Source organism: Heterodontus francisci, chromosome 23 (assembly GCF_036365525.1).
Source record: "Heterodontus francisci isolate sHetFra1 chromosome 23, sHetFra1.hap1, whole genome shotgun sequence".
Lineage (NCBI taxonomy): Eukaryota > Metazoa > Chordata > Chondrichthyes > Heterodontiformes > Heterodontidae > Heterodontus > Heterodontus francisci.
Genome location: NC_090393.1, coordinates 3112190 through 3132827, shown reverse-complemented (window position 1 = coordinate 3132827; position 20638 = coordinate 3112190). Strand labels below are relative to the sequence as shown.

The window sequence follows — 20638 nt, the reverse complement described above, 5'->3', positions numbered from 1 at the left end:
AAAAAAAAACTTACCTGGAACAGGATCAAAGGCCACTGATCACGGTCTCTCCCCTGCCAGCTGGTCAATGTTTGCAGCGCAGGGAGCTGGAGACACTAGGGTTATTCTCCTTAGAACACTGAAGGTTAAGGAGAGATTTAATAGGGGTGTTCAAATTGTAAGGGGTTTTGACACAGTAAACAAGGAGACACTTTGCAGTGGCGGGAGGAACAATAATTAGAGAACGCAAAACTCATAACTGACGGAAGAACTAGCAGGGGAAGAGACTTTTTAAAAACACAGGCAGTTGTGATCTGGAATGCACCACCTGAAAAGGCAGTGGAAGCAGATTCAAGAGTAACTTTCAAAAGGGAAATAGATAAATACTTACAAAGGAAAAAACTACTGAGCTATGAGGAAAGGCTGGGAGAGCGGCACTAATTGGATATTTCTTTCAAAGAACCGACACAGGCACAGCAACCTTCTCTGAGGAGAACGATCCCAATAATCTCCAGTCTCTCCATTTAACTGAAGTTCATCATCTCTGGTACCATTTAGTAAATCTCTGCACCCTTTCCAAGGCCTTATCATCCCTCCTAAAGTGTTGTGCTCAGAATTCCACAGTGATTTATAAAGTTTTAGTATAGTTATATTTTGGTGCTCTATACCTCTAGTTATAAAGCCCAGGATTCCCTTAGTATTAACGCTGAAGTATCAGCCTAGATTATGAGTGTAAAACCCTGGAGTGAGCTTGAACCCATAACCTGCAGCTGAGGGGAAAAAGTGGGAAGGGTCAAGAAATTGATCTATAAATTGTGTTTTCAAAATTGGGATGAACACGTGACTTAAAAATGGCAAAATATGTGACTTCATATTTAACTGCATTAAAAATATACAATGTATAAAAAAAACTAAAGCATGAAAACTATTATTTTATAATGAAAAATCTAACAGCACTCAGATGAAATGTTTTCTGTAGCTGGAGCAACACTTGCAAAACATTTTAAGGCACAGCATGGCTGGATTAATCATTGACGAGGCTAGGTTCTCCCTTTGCCCCAATAGCCTGGTAGGTAGATATTGTTCTTCTATATTTTTGCTTTCTAAACACAATGTAGTAACTGCTTTGTTGTATACAACAGGCTAGATGAAAAACAATATAACTTGTGCATAAAAGGGATGAAAACTTCATTTTGGTAAAGACAGTGAGGTTCAAAAGGCCTGCACACAACAAACACATACAAGTGAATTCAACAGTATATCAAATAAAAATAATTCAGGGACAAAAGGGAGGAGTGAAATAAAGTTTAATTCACATGGTATAGGCTGGTGATTCACAGACCTCGAGTAAAACAGAACACCATAACTTTGCCAGCGCAGTAAGTTCATAGAATGATGCAGCATGGAAGGGGGCCATTTAGGCAATTGGGGCTGTCCCAGCTATTGAGGAGAACTGTCCAATTAATTCCATTCCCCTGTTATTTCCCCATAGCCTTGTAATATTTACCCTTCAAGTTGCTCCTTTTATTACATTTGTGCTGATAAATATGTACAAGTTTCATGTCTAAACACAGATTTATTTTTATAAAAGCAAAATACTGCAGATGAATTATTTTTGGTGTTGTACAATGTAGTTGCGGAATGAGATATAAAAATATGCAAATTAAGTTCATCATTCTTACATTTCATTCGTTTTAAATTTGTTTAACGTGAAATAAGGCAATTAAAATATAATGAATACATAAAATGGAAATTCTTTTTTTAAAAATAAAAGTTTTCTTAATGTAAGGAACAAAACCTACTGAAGCATCTACACCCTTTTTTCTTTGCCAGTTTGCTCACCTTGACTCCAGAAGGGACTGACTCCTTACTGGAGTACAGTCCAGGGCCAGTCAGCACCTCACTCGAATGGTCATTCTTCATGTGTGAGTAATTCAACCATGTGGAGCATTGTAAGCAAAGAAAAAACTTGCATTTACATTGTGCCTTTCATGACCTCAGGCTGTCGCAAAGCGCTTTACAGCTAATGAAGTACTTTTGAAGTGTAGACACTGTTGTAATATAAGAATCACAACAGACAAATTGTACACAGCAAGGTCCCACAAACAGCAATGAAATAAATGGCTGTACCATCTGCTTTCTGAGATATTGTTTGAGAGATAAATATTGGCCAGGACACCAGGAAAACTTCCCTGTTCTTCAAATAGTGCTGTGGGAACATTTACATCCACCCTGAGAGGGCAAACAGGGACTCATCTTATTCAAAAGGTAGACCCTCCCATCGAGCAGCACTCCCTCTGTAGCTTACTGAACAGTCAACCTGGATTATGCGCTCAAGTCCCGGAGTACAGCTTGAATCTACAACCTTCTGACTAAGTGTGAGTGTATTACCTCTGAGCTAATATGATCCAATCTTCAACTGAGATACACATTTTTCAACATGTGTCACTTGCCTGTGATCAAGAATGGAAATCCTGATTTTCCCATGTTAACCCATTAGTATTACAGCTTTGGGGCACCTGCACTATTAACTCAAGCACAGGTAGACAAGGTGGTTAGGGAGGCATATGGGATACTTGCCATTATTAGCCGAGGCATAGGATATAAGAGCAGGGAGGTTATGATGGAGCTGTATAAAACGCTAGTTAGGCCACAGCTGGAGTACTGTGTATAGTTCTGGGCACCATACTATAGGAAGGATGTAATTGCACTGGAGAGGGTGCAGAGGAGATTCACCAGGATGTTGCCTGAGCTGGTACATTTCAACTGTGAAGAGAGACTGGATAGGCTAGGGTTGTTTTCCTTAGAGCAAAGAAGGCTGAGGGGAGACATGATTGAGGTATACAAAATTATGAGGGGCATAGATAGGAAGAAACTTTTTCCCTTAGCAGAGGGATCAATAACCAGGGGGCATAGATTTAAAGTAAGGGGCAGGAGGTTTAGAGGGGATTTGTGGAAACATTTTTTCACCCAGAGGGTGGGTGGAATCTGGAACACACTACCTGAAGAGGTGGTAGAGGCAGGAACCCTCACAACATTTAAGAAGTATTTAGATGTGCACTTGAAATGCCATAGCATACAAGGCTGTGGGCCAAGTGCTGGAAAATGGGATTCGAATAGATAGGTGCTTGATGACCGGCACAGACACGATGGGCTAAAAGGCCTGTTTCTATGCTGTATAACTTTATGACTCTATAACTCTGATACAGTGGTGCCTTTACATAAAGCGTAGGATTTCAGGACTCCATAAAATGAAGGTATCAAAACACAAAAGAGGGATAAAGCCACTTCCCAAACCCATCATGTACAAAAACTTCTCAGACAACACCAACCTCCTCCACTGCCATTCAACTGTATAGGACTGCACTTGCCTTGTTCCATTCATAGCTATCTAATCGTAGCCAAAGGATCACTTGCAATGGCTTCTCTTCCCACCCCCATACAGTTACATTTGGTGTTCTATCCTGGGCCTCCTCCAATTTCTCATCTATATGCTGCCCCTCAGCAGCAACATCTGAAAATATAGAATAAAATAAAAGCAAAATACTGCATATGCTGGAAATCTGAAATAAAAACAAAAAAAACGCTGGAAATACTCAGCAGGTCTGGCAGCACCTGTGGAGAGAGAAGCAGAGTTAACATTACAGGTCAGTGACCTTTCATCAGAACTGGCAAAGGTGAAAAATGTAACAGGTTTTAAGCAAATAAAGCAGGGGTGGGGCAAAAGATAACAAAAGGGAAGGTGTTGACAGGACAGAGGGTCACAGAGAATAACTGACCAGAAGGTCATGGAGCAAAAGCAAAGAGTGTATTAATGGTGTGCTGAAAGACAAAGCGTTAATGCAGAGAGGGTATCAAGTGACAGAATAATGAACAGCTCTAGCCAAAAGTACAAACATGAAAAAAAAAGTGGGCAGGCACATGGCAAAAAAATGAATGCAACAAATTAAATCAAATATAAAGAAAAAGAAAAAACAAAACTAAAAATAAAAAAGGGGGGCCAGTCATGCTCTAAATTATTGAATTCAATATTCAGTCTGGTAAATGAGATGCTGTTTCTCAAGCTTGTGTTGATGTTCACTGGAACACTGCAGCAAGCCCAGGACAGAGATGTAGGCATGATAGCAGGGGGTGTGTGTTGAAATGGCAAGCGGCAGGAAGCTCGGGGTCATGTTTTCGGACTCAGCGAAGGTGTTCCGCAAAGCGGTCACCCAATCTGCGTTTGGTCTCCCCAATGTAGATGAGACTACATTGTGAGCAGCGAATACAGTATACTACATTGAAAGAAGTACAAGTATCTCACTGCTTCACATGAAAGGACTGTTTGGGGCCTTAGATAGTGAGGAGAGAGGAGATAAATGGGCAGGTATTACACCTCCTGCGATTGTATGGGAAGGTGCAGTGGGAAGGGAACGAGGTGTCGGGATAACGGAGGAGTGGACCAGGGTGTCACGGAGGGAACGATCTCTTCGGAATACTGACGGGAGGGGAGGGGAAGATGCGTTTGGTAGTGGCTTCACATTGGATGTGGTGGAAATGGCAGAGGATGATCCTTTGGATGTGGAGGCTGGTGGGGTGGAAAGTGAGGACAAGGGGAACCCTGTTGTGGTTCTGGGAGGGAGGGGACAGGGTGAGAGTAGAGGTGCGGGAAATGAGCCGGACATAGTTGAGGGCCCTGTCAACCACAGTGGTTGGTGGTGGGGGGGGGGGGGGGGGAATCCTCAGTTGGGGAAAAAGGAAGACATATCAGAAGTGCTGTTGTGGAAGGTTGCATCATCAAAGCAGATGCGTCGGAGACCTTACAGGAGGCAGGGTGTGAACGAATGTAGTCGAGGTAGCTGTGTGAGTCGGTGGGCTTAAAATGAATAATTAGTAGACAGCCTTTCCACAGAGATGGGGACAGAGAAGTCAAGGAAGGGAAGTGTCAGAGATGGACTATGCGAAAGGTGAGAGAAGGGTGGAAATTGGAAGCAAAGTTGATGAAGTTTTCCAGTTCGGAACGAGAGCAGGAAACGGCACCGATACAGTCATCAATGTATCAGAAAAAGAGTTGGGGGAAGGGGGTCTGAGTAGGACTGGAACAAGGAATGATCGACATATCCCACAAAAAGATAAGCATAACTAGGGCCCATGTGGGTACCCATAACAACACCTTTTACTTGAAGGAAGTGAGTGGAGTTGAAGGAGAAGGTATTCAATGCGAGAACAAGTTCAGCCAGGCAGAGGAGGGCGGTCGTGGATGGGGTCTGGTTGGGCCTTCAATAAAGGAAGAAGTGGAGAGCCCTCAAACCATCCTGGTGGGGGATGGAGGTGTACAGAGATTGGACGTCCATAGTGAAGAGGAGGTGGTTGGGGCCAGGAAACTGGAAATTGTCAAAATGATGTAGGGCAGAAGAGACTGGACCAGGGGAGAAAAGATAAGTCAAGACAGGAAGAAATAAGTGCAGTGGGGCAGGAACAGGCTGAAACGATGGGTCTGCCAGGACAGTCATGTTTGTGGATTTTAGGAAGGAGGTTGAAGCGGGCTGTCTGGGGCTGTCGGACTACGAGGTTGGAAGCTGTGGAGGGAAGATCTCCGGAGGAGATCTATGGACAGTAACTTGATGTTCGGTGGTGGGGTCATGGTCCAGCGGGAGGTAGGAAGTAGTGTCTGAGAGTTGGTGCTCAGCCTCTGCAAAGTAGAGGTCGGTACGCCAGACAAAAACAGCACCACCCTTGTCTGCAGGTTTGATCACAATATCGGGGTTAGACCTGAGAGAACATAGCATTAGTTTCTACATGTACATTATCGACACCCAGCTCTAACTCACTACCACCCCTCTTGTCTCCTCTACTGTCTTGAAATTGCCAGGCTGTTTAACCGACATCTAGTACTGGATCAACAGAAATTTCCTCCAATTAAATATTGGGAAGACCGAAGACATTGTCTTCGGTGCCCACTAACACCATTCCTGAGCAACCGACTCCATCCCTCTCCCTGGCAATGGTCCTCGGCCGTACCATATTTAACCCCGAGATGAGCTTCTGATCACATATTCGCAACAGCACTAAAACCAGCTATTTGCATCTCCGTAACATCGCCTGACACCACCCCTTCCTCAGCTCATCTGCTGTTGAAATCCTCAACCGTGCCTTTATTACCCGTAGACTTGACTATTCCAACCCACTCCTGGTCGGTCTCCCACAATCTAGCATCCATACACTAGAGGTCTTCTAAAACTCTGCTGCCCATGTCCTAACTCGTGCCGTCCCATTCATCAGTCACCCCTCTGCTAGTTGACCTACATTGGTTCCAAGTCAAGCAACACCTCAATTTTAAAATTCTCATCCTTTTCAAATCCCTCCATGACCTCACTCCTCCCAGTCTCTGTAATCTCCTCCAGCCCCATAACCTCCAAGATATCTGCGCAAATCTAATTCTGGCCTGTTGAACATCCCCTCTACCATTGGGGGCCATGCCCCAAGTTCTGGAATTCCCTCCCTAAACCTCTCTTTTTCCCTTTAAGACACTCCTTAAAACCTACCTCTTGATCAAGCTTTTAACTATCTGACCTAATATTGGATTATGTGGCTCAGTGTCAAATTTTGCTTTCCAATACTCCTGTGAATTGCCTCAGGGCATTTTATTACTTTAAGGACACTATATAAATACAAGTTGATGCTGTTGACATTCAGTTCACCCATGTCATGATCAAGATTATGATGAGATCTAGAGCTGAGTGGTTCTAGCAGAATCTGAACAGTTGGTAGCTGGGTTAGATTTATCCAGTCTTTCCTGTGTGTAAGACACAATGGGGAAATTTTCCACATTGTCAAATACAATGCTGCACATAGCTGGGCTGCAGTAGTTTGGCTAGGGAGGTATCTGGTCCTCAACACTACAGCCAAACTGTTAACAGGGCTCATAGATTTGGCAGTGCCCAGTGCACCTAGCTGCTTAATATCACATGAATGAACTGAATTGGATGGGTACTATGATGGTGAGGGCCTTGGGAGAAGGCAGGAAGGAATCCATTCCACCCTGCTGACTGAAGACAGTCACCTCTTATACTCGTATGCTGTGCTCTACCATGGTTTAAGATAGGGATGTTCAGTGAACACCTCATCCTGCTAATAGCTGAATTCACCATCATTCTCAAGTGGTTATTGCAAGGTATAAGCAGAACATTGCTCTGATTCATTAGTTGTGGTTCTTGTAGCTCAAAAAATTAGTCATTTCAGTACCAGCATTACCTTTTTAATAAGTTGTCCAAACAGCAATTAATAGTCTTACATGTTCTAAACATTTTTGGCCAAACTAAAATAACTTGACATGGTTTAGTCATTAGAAAGAAACTTGGAGGTTGAGTGATGCGCTCATTTTTAAAGTTACTGGCACCACTTTCATAGACTCAATGAAAATTGTTGGCAGGTACCAAAAATAAATAAGTGTTTTTCATTTCAAGACATCTTCACTGAATTAAGACACTTTATTGTAACAACTAAACAAGTCTGGCTTATCAGTTTACTCAATAATGCATTTTTATTTTTTTTTTTAAATTAGTTCAAGAAAATGTACTTCAACTTCAAATATAAAATGTTAAAAAATTCAGAGAAGCAAACATCCCAAGTTTACAAAATATTTTGTGACGGACACTTTACATCTTAGTGCAGTTTTAACAAATAGTAACCACTTCTGTATGGTCTATATTGTATACAAAAGTACAGGTATTGTGCACTCTCTAAACATTACTAAAATATATCTTGTACGGGTTTTGGTTCCAATTTTTAATAACAAAACTAGTGAGATATGGACTACACTTCCTAAAAAAGGCACAGAATGTTCCACTTTACATATACAATAGTGTGACCTCGAATATATAGACACACATATTAAGGCCATCATTCAGTCTCAATGATCCAAAATAAACCCGCCTTCTGCCAGTGAGAATTGTGCATACACATAAAGTTTTAGTGCAAGTAATGATCTGGTCAAATGAAGAATGGGAAACAGCTTACAAATTTGCAGAAGTTCGTAAAACATGAAACCGCTTCAACGTCATACGGATCGATCCTAGATCGCGATTGATCTTTTCTAACCGATCTTCCAAAGCTTCCTGTGAAAACATTTCAGAATAACAGGAGTGCTCAGTGGATAACGTGAACTTTGAACACATGCAGGTCTATGGAGAAAATGCACAAGATGTGGTTTGTGGTGAGAAGATGATCTGTTCCCCAACAAACATGAATGCAAAATACTGGGTTAACGGTAGGGTTCTTGGGCATGTGGAGGAGCAGAGAGACCTTGGGGTCTATGTGCATAGATCATTGAAAGTTGCAACTCAAGTGGATAGGGCTGTGAAGAAGGCATATGGGGTGTTAGCGTTCATTAGCAGAGGGATTGAATTTAAGAGCCGTGAGGTGATGATGCAGCTGTACAGGACCTTGGTAAGGCCTCATTTGGAGTACTGTGTGCAGTTCTGGTCGCCTCATTTTAGGAAGGATGTGGAAGCCTTGGAGAGGGTGCAGAGGAGATTTACCAGGATGTTGCCTGGAATGGAGAATAAGTCTTACGAGGAAAGGCTGAACATTCTAGGCCTCTTCTCATTAGAAAGGAGAAGGATGAGGGGTGACATGATAGAGGTTTATAAGATGATCAGGGGAATAGATAGGGTAGACAGTCAGAAACTTTTTCCCCGGGTGGAGCAAAGCGTTACAAGGGGTCATAAATTTAAGGTGAAGGGTGGGAGATATAAGGGGGATGTCAGGGGAAGGTTCTTTACCCAGAGAGTGGTCGAGGCATGGAATGCCTTGCCCGGGGAAGTTGTTGAGTCAGAAACTTTAGGGACTTTCAAAAGGCTTTTGGATAGGTATATGGATAAAGGAGAATGATGGGGTATAGATTAAATTGTCCTTGACAGAGGACAAAGGATCGGCACAACATTGTGGGCCGAAGGGCCTGTTCTGTGCTGTATGTTCTATGTTCTATGTACACTGGGACAGGCAACTGAAATCAGAGAGATTTAGGCCTTTCAAATTATCTCAACCAAGTTACATGTCCTAGCAAATAGATTTCTTTAATATGCAGTAGAGTTCGCTAAACAGTTGCCCTGTAATTTACACTACAGATATTACGTTTCTGCACCTTTCCTAAGGATTATTTAGATAGCTGGAAAATGGAGAAAAAAATTGTTTTGAAAATATCAGACTTTTTCAAAATTTTTATTCTAAAAGTGTTGTACAAAAATTATCCATCTATCTCAGATTAAATATTTACTGACATATAATTTCCCGAGTGGTTGCCGGTTGTGCTCAGTTGACCTTGGTCCTGTTCTGGGCTGAGCAGAATGGTTCTGGAGAGCTTTGTGATTCTTCCTTCTCTATCTCATTGTACAGAGCCCAGTTGACACTCTTCACCAGCTGCTCCTGTCCCCTTCCTTCTCCCTTTCCACATCACTGCCCATTTCCCTCAGATTTCTATCTTTTAGTAGGTGCAATATTATTTGCCTGCAACAAATATCCTTTCATTTTTAATGGACTGATGTCGAGGCCATTCCTGGTGTTATTTCTGTGACTTTCTTTTTTTTTTAATTATTTGTTCTCAACATTTATTGCCTATTTCTAGTTGAAATAGCTGGTGGCTCCTTGTATAACTGCCTGGATTGCCAGATCATTTCAGCAGGCACTAGGAGTCAACTAAAGCACATGGACTTGGAGTCACGTGTGGTCCATGTGTGCTATTAAAAGCAGGGTTGTCTAACATAGGTCCGGCTCAGCTCTGATTTACGGCTCCCATGTACATCAGGCGGAGGGCATAGGCGGGACCCCTGTCTGCGATTGGTCACTCCCTGTGGCGGTCAGGGGCTGCCCAGGCAGCGTTAGCGCTGATTGGTGGAATGCAGCAAAGACACCCTGGGATCGGCCACCCCCGTTGCTTTCACGCGATTCAGTAAATGTCCTGTATCCAGCACACTGGGCAGGTTCCCGCCACCCTAACTTAAATAATCTTTCTTTCGGCTCCTTGTCTCGAGAGACAATGGGTAAGCGCCTGGAAGCGGTCAGTAGTTTGTGAAGCAGCACCTAGAGTGGCTATAAAGGCCAATTCTAGAGTGAAAGACTCTTCCACAGGTGCTGCAGATAAAATTGGTTGTCGGGGCTGTTACACAGTTGGCTCTCGCCTTGCACTTCTGTCTTTTTTCCTGTCAACTGCTAAGTCTCTTCAACTCGCCATTCTTTAGCCTCGCCTTTATGGCTGCCCGCCAGCTCTGGCGATCACTGGCAACTGACTCCCACGACTTGTGGTCAATGTCACAGGACTTCATATCGCGTGTGCAGACGTCTTTAAAAGCGGAGACATGAACAGCCGGTGGGTCTGATACCAGTGGTGAGCTCGCTGTACAATGTGACCTTGGGGATCCTGCCATTTTCCATGCGGCTCACATGGCCAAGCCATCTCAAGCACGCTGGCTCAGTCGGGTGTATATGCTGGGGATGTTGGCCGCCTCGAGGACGTCTGCGTTGGAGATACGGTCCTGCCACCTGATGCTAAGGATTCTCCGGAGGCAGCGAAGATGGAATGAGTTGAGACGTCGCTCTTGGCTGACATACGTTGTCCAGGCCTCGCTGCCATAGAGCAAGGTACTGAGGACAAAGACATGATACACTCGGACTTTTGTATTCCGTGTCAGTGCGCCATTTTCCCACACTCTCTTGGTCAGTCTGGACATAGCAGCGGACGCCTTTCCTATGCACTTGTTGATTTCTGCATAGAGAGACAGGTTACTGGTGATAGTTGAGCCTAGGTAGGTGAACTCCTGAACCACTTCCAGAGCGTGGTCGCCGATAGTGATGGATGGAGCATTTCTGATGTCCTGTCCCATGATGTTCCTTTTCTTGAGGCTGATGGTTAAGCCAAATCCGTTGCAAGCAGCCGCAATCCTGTCGCTGAGTCTCTGCAGACATTCTTGTGTGTGGAATGTTAATGCAGCATCATCAGCAAAGAGGAGTTCCTGATGAGGACTTTCCATACTTTGGTCTTCGCTCTAAGACGGGCAAGGTTGAACAACCTGCCATCTGATCTCGTACAGAGGAAAATTCCTTCTTCTGAAGACTTGAATGCATGTGAGAGCAGCAGTGAGAAGATCCCAGTGTTGGATCCGAGAACACAGCCCTGTTTCATACCACTTAGGATAGGAAAGGGATCTGATGAGGCATCGCTATGCTGAATTGTGTTTTTCATATTGTCATGGAATGAAGTGATGATACTTAGTAGCTTTGGTGGACATCTGATCTTTGCTAGTAGTCTGAAGAGACCACGTCTGCTGACGAGGTCAAAGGCTTTGGCGAGATCAATGAAAGCAACATAGAGGGGTATCTGTTGTTCGCGGCATTTCTCCTGTAGCTGGCAAAGGGAGAAGAGCATGTCAATGGTGGATCTCTCTGATCGAAAGCCGCACTGTGCCTCAGGGTAGACACGCTCAGCCAGCTTCTGGAGTCTGTTTAAAACGACTCGAGCGAAGACTTTCCCCACTATGCTGAGCAGGGAGAATCCATGGTAGTTGTTGCAGTCATTGCGGTCACCCTTGCTCTTATAGAAGGTAATGATATTGGCATCGCACATGTCCTGTGGTACTGCTCCCTCATCCTAGCACAGGCAAAGCAGTCATGGAGTGCTGAGAGTATAGCAGGATTGGCACTCTTGATTATTTCAGGGGTAATGCCATCCTTTCCAGGGGCTTTTCCACTGGCTAGAGAGTAATGGCATCACGGAGTTCCGATTTTGTTGGCTGTTCGTCCATCTCATCCATAACTGGCAGAGACTGGGCTGCCTTGAGGGCGGTCTCAGTGACAACATTTTCCATGGAGTACAGTTCTAGGTAGTGCTCCACCCAGCGGTCCATTTGCTTGCGTTAGTCAGTGATCGTTTCCCCTGATTTAGACTTGAGGGGGGCGATCTTCTTGATGGTTGGCCCAAAAGCTCTCTTAATGCTATCATACATTCCTCGGATGTTTCCGACGTCAGAGGCCAGCTGAATACGACTGTATAGGTTTTTTTCAGTAGTCATTTTATTTATTTATTTAATTTAATTTAGAGATACAGCACTGAAACAGGCCCTTCGGCCCACCAAGTCTGTGCCGACCAACAACCACCCATTTATACTAACCCTACAGTAATCCCATATTCCCTACCACCTACACTAGGGGCAATTCACAATGGTCAATTTACCTATCAACCTGCAAGTCTTTGGCTGTAGGAGGAAACAGGAGCACCCGCGAAAACCCACGCGGTCACAGGGGAGAACTTGCAAACTCCGGACAGGCAGTACCCAGAATTGAACCCGGATCCCTGGAGCTGTGAGGCTGCAGTGCTAACCACTGCGCCGCAGTGTCTAAATGAGTTCTAAATAAGAACTAAATGAGTTCTCAATATAGTGACGAGAAAGTAAGTCAATAAATTAGTCTCATCATTTAAAGCCTCTTCACAAAAATGCACATTTGTCGTTGTTTTCATTAGTATGGTACATTTTTTAATGCCTTTATCTTTCAAAATTTGCTCACCGGCCCCCTGGGCCGAGCAAAAATCGTAATGCAGCCCTCCACCCAATAAGGTTGGACAACCCTGTATTTGAGGGTGGGAGGTTCCCTTCCCTGAAGGAGATCAATGAAACAGTAGGATTTTTACTGAGCAGTCTGACAACATTCATTTTTTTCTGGTACCAAACTATAAACTACTAGGTTTATATAATTCAATTTCACTACTTGCCATGATGGGGTTTGAACAACCTTCGGGTTGCTAGTGCAGTAGCTTCCTGGTTACAACCTCTCATCTTGTTACTGGGCCTAAATAGATCTTTTCTGATTCTCCTCAACTTTATTAAGATTCTCATTGCAATACCTGGTCTCAATTTATATGATCTTTCAAAATTATCAGTGACTAGGTTAATCTCATTTTAACTGCTTGACCATTGCAAGCTTGTATGTAAATTTGTTGTGTTGTAATGCTGCTAATCTACTTTATGTTGTGTGAGGTAGTTTCCACCTTATGCATTTTTGCTTGTCCCTCTACGCCCAGTAGAAATTCATAAGGAAAAAATACTAAATAATAAATCACTGAGCTGCATTACAATAGACCACATGCTGCAAATCAGATTACATCTTACCTTTTCAAGCCGTGCTTGCAGAGTCATTCTACCTGTTGAACCAGGTATGCGACTTAATGCAGCTTCAATCTGCAGTGAAAAATTAAGACACTAAATTAAGCTACAGTAGCATGTAAAAAAAATTATAAACCAGCAAGGGAATGAGCTGTGATTTCCTGTATCCAGTGATCTCTGTTGTAATACTTTGCTTCAGTTACAGTACAATAAAATATTAACTTTTCTGAATGCATATATTACAAATGCTGCCAGGTGCAGTTAGTTGTCATGTTCCAGTTTTGCTTTTTACACTGTCATTTTCATTCATTGTGATTTTCAACATCCTTTGTCATTTTTCTACAACGCCATCTGTTTATCTGTGCAATTTGCTTACGGCAACCTATTCATTCTGGCCATTCACCTGCATACCAGCCCAAACAGCCAGCTCAGAATGGTATAACTTGCACAAGGCACTTACACAAACATTGGTTACTCCTAAATGTAGAAAACTCTGGTTTATGAAAGATAAATATTTCATAGTGTGCATGATCTTATGCAATCTTTTCCTGAATTCTGCACCAGTATTCTTCTGATTTTCCATCCCAGCATTACCACTCATGAGTAATTATTCAATCCGATTAGAAATAACTCTGGCCAATAACCAGTACCAAAAGGATTTGGGCCTGCCTGCAGATATCCACTCTGGTTCAGTGGAGTCAGTTGCTCCCTGAAGCAGTCATGTTGCCTGCCTTTTAAATGGAAGTTGACTCCTGCTGCTCCATATTTGCCAGCATTATTACATAACATTTACAACACAGAAACAGGCCATTTGATCCAACTGGTCCATACCAGTGTTAATGCCCCTTGCAAGCCTCCATCCACCCTTCTTTATCTTTCACACCCTTCTTCATCTCACCCTATCAACATATCCTTCTATTTCTTTCTCCTTCATATGTTTATCTAGCTTCCCCTTAAAATGCACCTATGTTATTCACCTCAACCATTGTCCGTGGTAGCGTGTTCCACATTCTAACCACTCGCTGGCTAAAACGTTTCTCCTGAAATCCCTATTGGATTTATTAGTGACTACCTTATATTTATGGCCCCAGTCTGCTCTCACCTGTAGATTTTTTTTTTTTTTTAAATTTCATGGGATCTGAGCGACGCTTGCAATGCCAGAATTTGTCGTCCATCCCCAATTGTCCTTGAGGTGGTGGTGAACACCCACATTGCTGTTACGGAAGGAGTTCCAGGATTTTGACCCAGCAACAGTGAGAGTGCGTGACTTAGAGGGGAGCATGCAGGTAGTGGTGCTAATATGCATCTGCTGCCCTTGTCCTTATGGGTGGTAGAGGTCGCGGGTTTGGAAGGTGCCAACGGCGGCGTGGCAAGTTGCACAGTGCATCTTGTATATGGTACACACTGTTGCCACTGTGCATTAGTGGTGAAGGGAGCAAATGTTTAAGGTGGTGGGTGGGGTGCCAGTCATGTGGGCTGCTTTGTCCTGGATGGTGTTGAGCTTCCTGAGTGTTGTTGGAGTCACACTCATCCAGGCAAGAGTATTCCATCACACTCCTGACTGGTGCCTTGTAGATGATGGACAGGCACTGGGGAGTCAGGGTGGTGAGTTACTCGCCACAGAATTCCCAGGCTCTGACCTGCTCTTGTAGCAACAGTATGGCTACTCCAGTTCAGTTTCTGGTCAATGGTAACCCCCAGTGGGGGATAGTGGGGAATTCAGCAATGGAAACGCCATTGAATGTCAAGGGGAGATGGTTGGATTCTCTCTTCTTTGAGATAGTCATTGCCTGGCACTTGTGTGGTGAAAATGAAACTTGTCACTTATCAGCCCAAGCCTGAATGTTGTCCAGGTCTTGCTGCATATGGGCATGGGCTGCTTCAGTATCTGAGGAGTTGCAAATGGTGTTGAACACTATGCAATCATCAGCAAATATCCCCACTTCTGACCTTATGATGGAGGGAGGATCAGTGATGAAGCAGGTGAAGATAGCTGGGCCTAGGATACTACCCTGAACTCCTGCAGTGATGTCCTGGAACTGCGATAATAGACCTCCAACAACAATAATCATCTTCCTTTGTGCTAGATATGACTCGATCCAGTGGAAAGTTTCCCCTCCTGATTCCCACTGTCCAGCTTTGCTATGGCTCCTTGATGCCAAACTCAGTCAAATGCTGCCTTAATATCACGGGCAGTCACTCTCACCACAGAGTTCAGTTCTTTTGTCCATGTTTGGACCAAGAATGTAATAAGGTCTGGAGCCGAGTGACCCTGGTGGAACCTGAACTGAGCTTCGGTGAGCAGGTTGTTGTTGAATAAGTGCTGCTTGATAGCACTGTCGATGACTCTTTCCATCACTTTGCTCATGATCGAGAGTAGACTAACGGAGCGGTAATCGGCCAGGTTGAATTTGTCCTTTTTTTTTTTTTTTTACGCACAGGACATACCTGCGCAATTTTCCACGTTGTCGGGTAGGTACCAGTGTTGTAGCTGCACTGGAACAGCTTGGCTAGGGGCACAGCCAGTTCTGGAGCCCAAGTCTTCAGTACTACAGACACTATGTTGTCAGGCCCATTGCCTTTCCTGTTTCCAGTGCCTTCAATCATTTTTTATTATCACATGGAGTGAATCAAATTGGCTGAAGACTGGCATCTCTGATGCTGGAGACTTCAGGTGGAGGCAGAGATGGATCACGCACTTGGCAATTCTGGCTGAAGATTGTTCCAAATGATTCAATCTTGTCTTTTCCACTGGTGTGTTGGGCTCCCCCATCTTTGAGAATGGGGATGTTTATGGAGCCTCCTCCTCCAGTTACTTGTTTAATTGTCTGCCACCATGCATGACTGGAAGTGGCAGAGCTTGCATCTGATTCGTTGGTTGTGGAATCACATAGTTCTATCTATTGCATGCTGCTTCCGCTGTTTGGCATGCATGTAAGTCCTGTGTTGTAGCTTCACATGGTTAGCACCTTGTTTTTAGGTATAACTGATGCTGCTCCTGGCATGCTCTGCTACACTCCTCATTGGACCAGGGTTGATCCCCTGGCTTGACAGTAATGGTAGAGTGAGGGCAATGCCAGGCCATCAGGTTACAGATTGTGGTTGAATACAATTCTGCTGCTGCTGATTGCCCACAGCACCTCATGGATGCCCAGTTCTGAGCTGCAAGATCTATTCTGAATCTATCCCATTTAGAACAGTGGTACTGCCACACAACATGACACCGCCAGAGGTTTGAAAAATAGTCAACAGTGACATCACAGGAAAGCTGAAAGGTGATTGGTTGGTGAGTAACTGCTGTTAGGGAATAACTCTAAATAGCTGGGTTCGTAACTAAAGTAAAGAGAAAGGTCTACAGTTCTTTTTTAATATAGTAGGTAGTTTTTTTGGAGGGGAATCAAGGTTCCTGGTGTAAATAATCTAATTTTTGGGTAATTTAAGGGAGTAAAAAGAGAGTAAAAAAAAAACAAAGTGACATCACAGGAAAACTGCAAGTTCATTGGTTGGTAAGTAACTGCTAATCTGAATTACCTATTCTAAATTGATTTCAGATTAAAGGTGAATAGGAGAAATATTTTACAGATTAGAAACTAAAGACCAGTCGGAAATTTAAAAAACAAATTAAAATCTAATTAAATAAGAGAGATGCAGGGCCAGGCGAAGTGTTGTACCTGCATGATGAGAGCTGGTGGACCCCATTGTGGTTCCTGGTGACCACATCTGTAGCAAGTGTTGGCTGCTCGAGGAACTCCGGCTCAGAGTTGATGAGGTGGAGTCTGAGCTTCGGACACTGCGACACATTGGGGGGGGGGGGGAAAGTTACCTGGACGCTGTGTTTCAGGAGGCAGTCACACCCCTTAGATTAGAATTCAGCCAATGGTCAGGGACAGGAGGGTGTGACTATGAGTGAGGCAGGTAGAGGGATCCAGGAGGTAGTGCTGCAGGAGCCTCAGCGATTGTTCTTGTCCAACAGGTTTGAGATTCTTGCTCCCGGTGTGGATGAGAGCAGGGACTGTGGGGAGGATGAGCAAACTGACCACAGCACCATGGTACAGGGAGCCATTCAAGTGGGAAGAGAAAAGAGAAATGTAGTCGTAATCGGGGATAGTATAGTTAGGGGCATAGACACTGTTCTCTGTGGCTAGGATCGAGAGTCCCGAAGGCTCTGTTGCCTACCTGGTGTCAGGGTTCAGAATATCTCATCTGGGCTGCAGAGGAACTTGGAGTGGGAGGGGAAAGATCCAGTTGTCGTGGTCCATGTAGGTACCCAATGATATAGGTAGAACAAGGTTAGAGGGTCTGCTGAGGGAATATGAACAGCTAGGGGCTAAATTAAAAAGCAGAACCAAAAAAGGTAATAATCTCCAGATTACTACCCAAGCCATGAGCAAATTGGCAAAGGGTCATAGAGTCAGAGAGATACAGCACTGAAACAGCCCTTCAGCCCACCGAGTCTGTGCCGACCAACAACCACACATTTATGCTAAGCCTACATTAATCCCATATTCCCTACCACATCCCCACCTTCCCTCAATTCTCCCACCACCTACCTACACTAGGGGCAATTTACAATGGCCAATTTACCTATCAACCTGCAAGTCTTTGGCTGCGAGAGGAAACCAGAGCACCCGGCAGAAACCCACGTGGTCACAGGGAGAACTTGCAAACTCCACACAGGCAGTACCCAGAACTGAACCCGGGTCACTGGAGCTGTGAGGCTGCGGTGCTAACCACTGCGCAGTCATCTGGAGAACCTGGCTGCGGTGCTGCACATGCATGAGTAACCTTCTCCATTCTGCCAAGGTAAGGCTCTCAAACCTCAGTTCCCTTAGGGGTTAGCAAATGGATAAGTATGAGGGGCGGCTGTTGGTGAGGGAGAGACCACCCTATTGGTGGCCATGGGGTCAAGCTGCAGCATCTCCAATGAAAGGAACGGATATAGCTTGGTCAAAGGTGCAAGTCTGTCAGCGGCGACCCTTGCAAGGTCATTCCAGACATGTTCAAGTGGGCCCAAAGTCAATAGTAGGGTGCCACCCGCTTAGGCATTATTGTGTGGCAACTAACTTTTATCTTCCTGTTATTGTGGGGCAACTGACATACATTTCCTTGATTCCACAGAAGAGGGCCCAAAATGTGAACGAACGGGTCCAGACCAGTGGCAGGGTCCCACTGCTTGCTCTCCTTAGGCAAATTGAAGATGAAGCTCTTGGACTGACAGGGCAGAATAGTGGCTAATCCATCGCAAATGGTGAGGCAGGAGTGCGGGTGCAAGAGGGTGAGCAGCCTCATGACCGGGCATGATGAGCCTTAGGCAAGCATGAGGCATGGTGTTCCTGTGCCTTCCACTGTACATGCATCGATCTGAACACCAGCCGATACTGAAGGCTTGTGTTTGAAAGGGCAAAATCCTTCAATCTTTCTGTACTCTCACGGAGATCAACCATAAGAACAGGCAGCTGCCGTCTTTGGGAGACAGTGGTCCACCTGTGAGGAGGAAGAGGGTCCAGCTTCACATCATTCCCTCACTAGGACAGATACTCTCATGTTGGTGGGTATGCATTCATGCTTAAATTCAGGGCCACAACCTGGTGAGATCACCACACACAAACACTTGACCAGCTGTCGGAGGCTGTGACAGCCGAGGCCACTGACAAGCGGAGGAGTGTGGGAGGTCAGGTCGATGCTAAGCCCTAGGCTGATGGCATGCCTCGAGTCGTCAGTAAGGCAGCAAATTCTGAAAGTTCAGTGCAAGGTGCATGAAGATCTGGCGGCGATTCCAGAGGGTATGCGCACCCTTGCTCTGACAATGGAAAGTCCATCCATGCCATGAATGCTGCCAGTTCCCTCTAGTCTGTGCACGTGGCCTCCTCCATTGAGAGATTTGCGACTGTAAGGGAGAGCCACATCCAGAAGGCCAGTCAGTGGATGCCAGAGATGAGCACAGACCTGCACACCATCACCTCGTCCATGAGCTCAATGGAACAATGTCAGGCGAGAGGTGGATGAGGCACCTGGAGTCGCCCAGTTCCTCATCCATCTCATGTTAGCAGGGAGGTGCCTTGTGAGGGAGGAGATGTGGCTGCCTTCTGCATCTGGGGCTCCTCTCAGGCGCTCCATGTGTGGACAGAGGCTCCTCAGCTCCTCTGCCAGTGACAGCAGCGCTGCAAGTTGCTGCGACGACAGAGGAGGCTCCTGCAACTGTGCAAGAGCCCCTCGGCATGCTGGGGCCCGCCAAGCCTCAGGCAGGCAGAGGATGGCCGCCAAGATCATCCCAGGTCACCTGGCAGCAGCCTGCCTCCACTGAAGTTAGCAGCGAAGGGGGGGAGCACCATGTAGAAGCTCTCGTAAAAAATTGAAGAAAACAAACTAAATGCACTTCAGGCTTCACAGGTGAATAGATAGTTAAGGCATTACAGCTTGTGCGTGCTAATGTTTGCAATAAAGGGGTTATTCATTTTGTCGACATTGCCACCTATTGTTGGAGGTCCTCTGAAAATGCAGGAGTACCATGGCTCGTCCCAAGGGCTATTTGGGAGAGACCATAGCGTTTGTGCCTGTCTTTTTGACATTGGTCGCAGGGGCCTGGGCTTGCAACTGGGGTAAACAGCAACAGTGGGGTGCAAAGGTGGATTTTTTTTTGACTGGAAAGATGATGTGGGAACAGTCATCTGAGACGCGTACATATTTACGTATGAACACCTCCCGGACTTCCCTTGTGCCTATGTCATTGCGTCTTCCATGCAGCCGCTCATGTCTTTCAGGATGCTGCAGCTGGTCATCAGCTCCATCATCGTCCTCCTCGTCTGAGGATACATCAAGCTCCACTATATACTCATTGGCCAGGGCCTCCTCCACCTCTGCAGCGTTATGTTCGGCAAAGCGCAGCAGCCCACCGCGATATGAGACCCTTGTAGGGGCATAGTGAAGTGCCCCACTTAAACGATCCAGGCACCTGAAACATCTTCAGGAGACTGATGGTCTGCTCGGTGGTGACACAGGTTGCCATGTGGCTGGTGTTCTATTTCTCCTCTACTTCTGTCCTAGGTTCCTCACTGAAGTCAGTAGCCATCTCTGTAATGGATAACCCTTGCCCAAGAATTCAACCTTGAAAGTGCGGTGGAGGGAGGGGGGACTGAAAAGCTTGGGCACGGGAGTGCAAAAGTATATAGGCATATTGGCTACTTCAAGGACACCGTGCACACACCTGGAGGATACGTTGGCAGTGGTCGCAGACCAGTTGAACGTTGAGGGAACGGAAGCCTTTCCTGTTAATGAAGGCCGTTGGCTGGCCTGCGGGAGCTTTGATGGCCACATGTGCGCAGTCTATCATACCTTGAACCTGGAGGAATCCAGCAATGGCCCTGAATCCTTCGGCTCTCTCAGACTAACTCTCTGGATTTGTGAGATAATGGATGTATTGACTGGCCCTCCTAAAGAGGATATTGGTCACCATCTTGATGCAATGATATTCCGCTGACTGAGGGATGCGACACATGTCTCCAGTGGACCCTGGAATGAACTGGAGG

At 45.3% G+C, this 20638-nt stretch overlaps 1 protein-coding gene across 7 annotated transcripts in view; it reads right to left on the bottom strand.

Annotated features, from left to right (window-relative positions):
- Nucleotides 1-7185: 7185 nt before the first annotated feature.
- Nucleotides 7186-20638, bottom strand: part of LOC137382533 (M-phase phosphoprotein 9) — a 129695-nt gene continuing 116242 nt past the window's right edge. For 5 of the 7 annotated variants that reach the window (XM_068054537.1, XM_068054531.1, XM_068054532.1 and 2 more), the window contains 2 exons: nucleotides 13119-13187; nucleotides 7186-8075 (listed from right to left, as the gene is read on the bottom strand). In XM_068054537.1, coding sequence (XP_067910638.1) covers nucleotides 7974-8075; nucleotides 13119-13187 — 171 coding nt within the window. In that variant the 3' untranslated portion in view covers nucleotides 7186-7973. The remainder of the gene's footprint in view (nucleotides 8076-13118; nucleotides 13188-20638) is intronic. The other 2 variants (XM_068054536.1, XM_068054539.1) reach the window with 1 other exon arrangement.